This window comes from Malania oleifera, chromosome 13 (genome assembly GCF_029873635.1).
Source record: "Malania oleifera isolate guangnan ecotype guangnan chromosome 13, ASM2987363v1, whole genome shotgun sequence".
Classification (NCBI taxonomy): Eukaryota; Viridiplantae; Streptophyta; class Magnoliopsida; order Santalales; family Ximeniaceae; genus Malania; species Malania oleifera.
In genome coordinates, this window is record NC_080429.1 from 45100867 (window position 1) to 45110034 (window position 9168).

At 34.1% G+C, this 9168-nt stretch overlaps 1 protein-coding gene across 2 annotated transcripts in view; it reads right to left on the reverse strand.

Annotated features, from left to right (window-relative positions):
• The window catches only part of LOC131146250 (E3 ubiquitin-protein ligase CSU1), a 26308-nt gene extending 17379 nt beyond the window's left edge, over window positions 1–8929 (reverse strand). The window contains exons 1-2 of one of the 2 annotated variants that reach the window (XM_058095722.1): window positions 8671–8929; window positions 5915–6170 (exon numbers count right to left, since the gene is read on the reverse strand). In XM_058095722.1, coding sequence (XP_057951705.1) covers window positions 5915–6153 — 239 coding nt within the window. In that variant the 5' untranslated portion in view covers window positions 6154–6170; window positions 8671–8929. The remainder of the gene's footprint in view (window positions 1–5914; window positions 6171–8670) is intronic. The other variant, XM_058095723.1, reaches the window with a different exon arrangement.
• Window positions 8930–9168: the final 239 nt, after the last annotated feature.

The window sequence follows — 9168 nt, forward strand, 5'->3', positions numbered from 1 at the left end:
AGGTAATAACACATCATCTTGATTGATGAATTTGAGGGTGGTCACATGTGGCAAACTTTTGATAAATAATCCTGTTGGAATTTATATCTCGGCATTCTTTCCCCAAAAAATGTCAAGTTGAACATATATACATGCATGCCTACATATACACAGACACACAATATTAAATATGTCCCATGCAACTTGCATGCGAATAATGTGTAAAATGTTTTTATGGTTGTTAATAAAGTTTAATTATATTTCTAAAACAAACTAAGCAGACGTTTGATAAAAATAAGCATTAAGCACTAAATATTGAATGCATTTCTAAATCTATGAATCGAGATTTGAATATTATTAGAAACAGTCTTTGAATATAAATAATGAATTATTTCGGTAATTAAATAACTAATCTCAAAAATATGTATTTTTCCTTTTTCAACCATAACCTGTCAAGAGCAAGATTGAGATGATAGAGACTTTCCCTTGTTTTCACCTATGTCACTCTTTTTGGACATTGTGGAGATCTCTCTAACGTAGTCAGTCAAGCATTCCAAGGCCGCCTGTGCAATAGGAAAGTCTTGAATTCGTTGTCAAAAAGTTCTACCTTTGCCCACAGTTTTAACCCCTCAAGAAAATAGAACTTGTTTTTCTCAAAAAAATCCTGGATATCCAACATCAAAGTAGAGAACTATTTCAAATACTCCCTGATTGTACCTATGCGTTTGAGATCTCACAACTTGCACCAAGCATTGTAATCAACATTTTTAGGAAAAAATCAGGCCTTGAACTCTCTTCAAGTTTGTCCAACAATCAATTACACACCGTCCACACCACAACTGAGCATCACCACTCAAACACATTGTAGCCACGGATGCTTTCGTCTCCTCTGAGTCTGTCCTTGCTACATAAAAGTATTGTTCCATGTCAAGTAAGTTGGAGCCTTAGCATCACAGTCAACCTCATAAAGCTCTGGGTCCAACATCTTTGTTCTTCCGTACTCTATTCCCATAGAATTGGAAATTCCTATAGCATAAACCATCATATTCATCTCGAATTCAGATCCTCTAGCTTATTTTGTACAACTTCTACTATATCGTGGAAGTCCTCTGACATTTCCACAATGGAACCCTATTAATGTTTTAGTGATCCCTCCAATACATCAACACGTTCAGCAAGTTTGGTCATCTTCATGTCCACATTGTTGGCTATCTTAGCCCGCATCTCTAGCGCCTCAATTCTCACGCTGTCAATTGGCAATTGGCATGGTCTCTAACCAATGTTCACACAATCCCACAATACAATGGCAATCAAATTCACAAAACAATCAAACAAGCTCTAATACCATCACGGGCCAAACACTTCACGTTGCACAGCACTAGCTAAAGCACTCTTGCTTAACTAATCAACCAAAGTATACAGTCGAATGCAAAGTAGAAGCAGTAAGCAATTCTTGTAAGTAAAAGACAATCACATGGAAAATGTTGAAGCAACGTAATTCATTAACACCCCGTCCGAAGCCAACGTATGTTTAGCAAGGGAAGCAAGTAGGCTAAACACATTTACAAATGCTAGTAAGTTTTACAATGATTGATGAACACTCATGCTCCCCTAAGGAGCTTTATAGCTCGTTTGGTTCGGTGGAATAGTTACTCATTGAAATAAGATGGAATATAGTTTAAATTTTAGGAATCAAGGGAATAGCTATTCCTTATATATTCCTAATTATTTCATTCAATATGAAACAAGAAAGGAATAGACATTCTCATGATAAAAATTTGGGAATAATTATTCCTTGTCTATTCCCTATCATGGACTCATGAAATGTTTTACATTGTTAAATGCATTACAGTAACTCCATAATTTCTAGAACAACTAATTGTAACTAACCTACCAAAACTAATCTATTCTTGGGAATAGGCATTCCATAAACCAAATGTAGACTTATATGCTATTCTAACTTTAACAGTAGGAAATACCAAATTGATCAAGGATTCATACTCCCACTTTACACCAAGGCATCAACATATTGTATAAAACCTACACTGCTATTACATGATGGTTACTCGTCCCATGTACACAAGGCAAGCAGTTACAGGCAAGCATAATGTCCTAAACAAGCTTGGCTCATGACATATGTCCATTGTTGTTCTCTATCTGCCCAACAATGACAAGAACCCACTACAATGGATAAACCTTTGCTAATATATTTATAAAAGTACAAATAATATAAATCATTTTGTTGATAAAATGTCCTTTTGAAAATCAGACCAAAAATTCATGTATTCCTATGCTACATAGAGAAGTATAATTAGTGTAATTCATTTTGTGGATAAAAATATCTTTATGTTTTAAAGGTACGACAAATCATTCCTAAAAGAAAGTAAATTCAACTAAAACTAGATAAAATTACATTTAGTATGCCTAGAAGTTAATGATTGAACCTCCAATTAAAACATTAAATAAATTAATCAGTACATACACATATTTAAATTTATGTCTATGCCATAAGCACAACTTGGGTAAACTATTTGCAGCAAAATATTCTTAATTTCTTATACTTTTAAAATAAAAAAGGACATTAAAAAAAAAAAGTAAATTAAACCAATGTTTTAAAAGGAGTTTGTAAGGTGCGCCTCAAGGCATTTTGAGCATAAAACGCCCTAATGCATAATTGGAAAGGCATAAAGCCTCAATGGTGTTGCCTCAAGGGAGAAGACGTATGTCTCAAGCATGGGAAGGTGTACGCCTTTCGGAAGCATGTGATTTAAAATATTTAATTAAAAAAAAAAAAAAAAAAACAAGCACAGCCTGATATAAGACCATCAAAACCCCCATCTCTTGATGAAGCTTCTTTCCTCCAAGCTTCCGTATCTCTCCGACGATTCCTCCAGCTCCTCCTCTCTCTCCGACGACTCGACAACTACTTCCAAAGATTCCTGCAAGCTTCTCGTCTCTCTCCGACAAGTCAACAAAATCCCTTACAACCTTTGATCTATCTCCAACGACTCCTTCCAACGTATCGTCTCTCTTCAAAGACCCCTTCAGGGCTCTCGTCTCTTTCGAAGCTTGCATCAAGCTTTGAAGACTCCTCTAGCTTCTGGTCTCTCTCCAACGAGTCAACGATCCCTTCCAACCTTTGATTTTCCTCTGACAACCCCTTTCCAACGTCTCATCTATCTCAGACAACCCATTCGAACCTCTTGTCTCTCTCCAGGGACCCTCTACAGCCTCTCGTCTCTCTCCGCGACCCCCCACAACCTCTGCTTCAAGAGTTCTTCTCAGTCTAAGGTCTTTGCTCGAACTAATTTGAGTATTCAACTCTCACTCTCTCCAATGTTGTTCCTAGCAGACTCCCAGGAGACTCTTTGCCACTGTCTCTAAAACTGAAGGTAGCTGCAGCTACCTTTTGGTTTGTTTTAGTTTTCAATTTTCTCTTCTTTTTGTAATGTTATGGCTCATGCTTATTTTTTAACATGTATTGTTTGTGTTTGTTAGCTAAAATTGGCCTATAAGATATTTAAAAATTATTTTTTTATTTTTTTCTCTATTATTTTAAAATTTTCTCATTTTTTTACTATATATAAATTGATTTTATTTATTAATTATTTAAAAAAAATACAGTCCCAAAATGCTTACACCTTAAGGCTTACGCCTTTGCCTTTTAAAACATTGAATTAAACCAAAATTAGACAAAGTTTATGCATATGTATAATTAGTTCATTTTGTCCTTCAACAAAACAAAAGTTTTTTCTTTTAGGTTCAGAGTTCAAACATTAACTTCTAGGTGTTCTAAATGTAATTTTATCTAATTTTCTTAAATTTACTTTTTTTACAAATGTTTTTCTTACTTTCAAAACACTAGGATTTTAAGCTAATCACACTGTTATATATAGTATGAAATTTACTTCTTTTATGAATGTTTGGTCTTTTACAATATAAAGACATTTTTGGTCAACAAAATGAATTACACTATCCCTACTTAATATATATGCAAAGGTTTATCCATTGCAGCAGGCTCCTGCAATCGTTAGGTGTAGATAGAGAAAAACAAATGAATGAGGGAGCAGCTGTCAGCAGATTTATAATGCAGTGGCGTAAAGGTGGGAGACAAGGAAGTGAGGCATGGGGCAATGTATCAGTGAAAAAAGTGTTGTGAGGCTGGGCTTGCACCAATTTGCCCATGATCAGCAAATGCAACTGCAAGGGTTCAGTAGCAGAAGATGGTGAAAAATAAGAACAATGAGTTGCTACTTTTGATACCTCATTGGCACACATGGAGAATCTTCAAGAAATTTGTGTGAAGAACAGGTAAATTAAACCTGTTCTCTATCTCCCCACAAGCCTCAACATTCCCCTGGTCAATTTCCTCTTCTCAAACTCTTATTTCCCAAACAACACTGTCCTCATCATCAACAATTCTGGTGAAACCTCAAACTTCCTCTGCCTCAAATCCAAGCTCTTCCATGCTCATTTTGTAAAGCAAATACAAAACAATTAAGCAGTTTCTGGTAAAGCAGCAGCTTTTGACAACATTCAACCCCACTTTTCTGTTCTGAAGCCAATCTGCTCTATAATCATTTAGACACCTAAACTTCCAACTCTTAACAACCACTGCTAGCATTTACGAGTAAAAATTCATATGGTAGATGCAATCTCAACATCCCACACAACAAAAATTTTCTGAATTTTCCTCCTTTTTACCTCCAAACTCACAATTCTCATTGCAATAATAACCAAACAAAAGGTTTTTGCTGGTCTACCAGCATCTGTTCCTCTGGAATGACAAGCAAGAGTCTAGAATCTATCAAGGCCAACATGCAATAAAAGCCAATTCCAGGCAGTCAAACTCTATTTCTGTCCCAGCGCAGCCACTGTCACTCACTCACCAGAGTGGTTCAGTTATTAATTCTTCAAACAAAAAATAAAATAAAATAAAATGGGGTTGACAGAGGACCACCTAAATCATATAGGCAGCCTATTCAGCATACTTATTTTCTGCACAGATTTACAAAACAATTCATGTATTGGATTTTTTCTTGTGTTACCTAATTTGTAGTTGTAGGGCATAGATACTTTAGTAGTTGTAGCGTATGGACAGTAATCCAATTTGAAAATTCAGCTCTTTCTCTTTCTTCTTCTTCCTCCTTCCTTTCTTCTTCTTCTTCCTTCTCCTTCTTTCCTTCGCTCTCTGTTTCTCTGTGTTCTGCTTCTAACTTCCTATTCTGCCCTGCAAGTTTCTCCCTTTTTCCACCCTTTTCTCTTCTTCTTTCTGTGGCTCTCCCCCAATTCTCTGTTTCTGTTCCTGTTTCAGCTTCTCACCATTCTACATCAGGGGTTTCTATCTACATACATGTTCAATACACAAAATGTTCTCTTTTACCACAATGGAAGAAAAGTAATCTAGAAAATTGCCGTTCAAACATACCAAAAAAATAGAAAATTGTTTAAATCAACATACTTCAAGAAAACATTTAACAAAAGAATGTCTTAACCAAAATGTTCTGATTCAAGAACAACCCTCAATGCATTATCTAGGAACAAAAAACAGCAATTGAAGGGGTGTCCAGTACCTAGGAGGCAAAGCATCCAAACACCTTTTACAAGCCACAAATCATGGCAAATTGACAAGCCAGAAATGACCACAACCAACTCAACATACATCATCACACAGCAATAAGAACAATAGTACTCATATATGATAATTCAAATTCAAACACATCATGCTCCACACAGCATAGAAATTCAACTAATTCAGCGAAAGGAAAACATATAGAAGCTAATCTTCAGTTTTGTGTGCAATTGATGACGTAGGGAAGGATCATCGCAATATAGATCTGGAGCTCTAGAATCAATTTTTTGGCATTAAAATGAGGAAGAACCTGCACAATAATAACCTCTGAGAAGCATAGAACAAAAGCCAACAGAAACAGACCTTTGAATATCTTTCTTCTGAGCCAACAAACACTCAAGGATGCACTCTTTGCAGAAAACGTGACCTTTCTGGCAACACATTGGATCAATAAAAGGCTTCAAACAGAGGCAACATGCGTCGAAAGGTTTCACTGAATCCTTGCCCAACCTCTCCTTCTGAGTCCCATACCCAAGCTTTCGCTTCTCGTCATATGTGAAGAAGGCAAGATCGTTATTGTTCTTTGAGTGTCTTTGAGGCATCTCTCAGAATCTTTCTTCTAAACCAAAATAATCGATATTAGAATTAGTATTACTGACTAATTACTACTGTGTAAATTAAGTAATTATGTATCAATTTCATGTTGAAAATTTACTTTAAAAGGAAATTTAAATTTTTGCTACCAGATCTCCAATCAAATCCCCTCTCTTTTAATATTATCATGTTTAGCAAACTAACTTTAGCAACTTACAGTATTTGGACCAGTTGGCCCAGCTCCAATTTCTTTTCACCTAATGATCTACTGATGCATAACAATAATGAAAAAGAGACAAGAATAACCACCTTCTTGTTCTTGAATTTTTGTAAATTGATAATTTCAATTGAAGATGATTTTTATGATATGCCAGGAGCAAAATATTGGTTAAGTATTTTATCTACAAGATTTGCCATTGTTTTGTTGCATATTTTATTAGTTAATTAAGCACATAAATTATCACGGTTTAAAAAACCAGACCACAGACTGACCCAGTGAAACCCCCAGGTCAGTCGGACCAGTTGAACCAGTGGGTCAAACCGGTGGGTGAACCAATGATAGCAACATGATAAAATAATATATATTTATATATTATTTAATGTGTATGCATAAATACTACATGTAATAATATTGTTACAAAAATAGTATATATTGATTCCAAGTAAATTATACAAAAATGATTGATTAAAGTCACATATATCAGTGAGTTAATATTTAAAAAACCACATATATAAATTTTAGCAACCATCTAAATAAAAGTTCAAGTTGACACCCTAACACTATAACATCACTTCAAATATACAAAAAGCAGACATGCAAGTATCAACCCAAAAATTTTTTATCCTCGACCACACAATTTTATTTCATGATTATTTAAGCAACACATTAGCAAACCCAAAGTAACACAGAAGGTAAGCATTAAAAAAAAAAAAAGGAAGTAACATTAAAAACAACCCTGAAATGCGCTATTTCTTGAAAAACCAATGTAGGAAAAAACCTATGGGCTGTTCATAACAACCAAGTATAAAACAGAAAACATCCAAGGTCATCCCTTCAGCTAAGACATTTTTTTCCAAAGCGCAAATAACATAATTAAATGAATTTGATAGTTCAAAACGGAAATAGCATCACTCATTTCTTGAATGCATACAAATGAGTAGGGAAAATCTAAAATAAAACAGATACCACAATTTAAATCCACCCAAAAAAAGATGAAAATGCATGACCATTTAAAGACACCATTCTAAGTTTTTTAATAACCAACCAATATGACTATGACACTCAAAAAATATAATAAACACAAACATAAAATATACATTTGGCATATCATTTATTGAATATGTTAAATTAAAAATTATTAACAAAATATTTTGCAAAACGAATATTCATACCCCAAATTTAATACGCAAAAAGAAATTTAAAGAAATCTAACACAAAAAAGTTAGATAAATCACACAGATTGCTGGAATTTATTTTTAAAATTTAACAATAACTCACAAACACAACAGCAACACTCCTAAAATACAGAAATGCAAACTCACAAACTTCAAATTTAGTAAATAAATAAATCTATATATGTAAGATAAGCATAAAAAACTAACACAAAACAACGACATTTAAATGTGGTATTCCCTGGAAAAAAGAGATCCAAAAAGCCAGAGGCCTAGGCGATAAATTATAATTTAACTTAGTTCACATTGATTTTACCCTGGACAATACATCCATTTACTAACTAGTTATGACCCCAAACTAAAGAATTAAAATAGAAATTCCACCAATGAACAGGAGCATATTTCACAGAAAAATACAATTAACTTGTGATAATTGATGCAAAAAAAAAAAAAAAAAAAACCACCTATAATATATTTGCAGAAATAATTGGTCATCTAACACAATAACATAACTCGCAGCCTACAAAAATTCAAACTAGCAAATATCAACCCAACTAATCATTATCGCTGGAAAACTCTTTTTTTAATTGATCACTTAGAAAATATATATATATATATATATATATATTATATTAATTAACTAACTTATTGTGTCATCTCCTTATTTTTATGAAAATATGGTATCACGGTAACGATATATGTATATATATATATATATGTAAGAAAAAGCCAAGGCCAACGCCTAACCCTAAACAAATAAAAGATATCGTTACCGTGATACCATAATTTCATAAAAATAAGGATATGACACAATAAGTTAGTTAATTAATATAAAATATATATATAGGCGTGTTTTCCCTTTTAAACGGTAATTTTAATTTCAAATGAAATAGGCATCGTTCATGCCCAATTATGAATTGCAGAATCATTAATAACACAAATATCAGAGAACTCAAGTTAACTAAGTCAAGCTAAATACGATTAAATGCTTCGAAGATCAACTAGAATTTTCATTCAAGTAATCAAGGCTAGTCGCCAATCGCCAAAATTTAGGCCTCCAAGCAAAGAGTTCAAAAACAGAGGATTATCAAAGAGAAAAATTTGATCAAATGAGAAAAGAAAGGGCGACTCACGTTGAGCAAAGACCCAAATACTTGCCCCTTCAAGAGAGAACTTTAAGATCTTTGATTCGACCCTTCGACAGAGAAGAGGCTTCGAGCCGAGCCAAGATCGTCGTCGAGAAGGCTTGAAATGTCCAGCGAACAGGGCGAAGAAAGCTGGGAGAGAGATTCAACGGGGCCGCGACTCTGCTAGGGCTCCGACGAAGCTCCTGTCTGTCTGCCCCTATTTTGTTTTATTTTCCTTTTTGGTTTCGAAAATAAAGTGGAAGCTGCTGACGTATCCAAAAAAGAAAAAGAAAATAATTAAATTCCAACACGTGTTGGTCTTTAGATTTTTTTTCCCATTTTAATATTATTTTATTAATTATTTAAAAATCATCATTACTGAAATTTTTCCTTTAAACATCGCGGTTCTTGAGGAGTTTTCAAAAGGCCTTAAAGACTCAGTTAGCATTCAGCATCGTTTTTCATCATTGGACAAACGGTCAGACAGAGAGAACGAATCAGGTA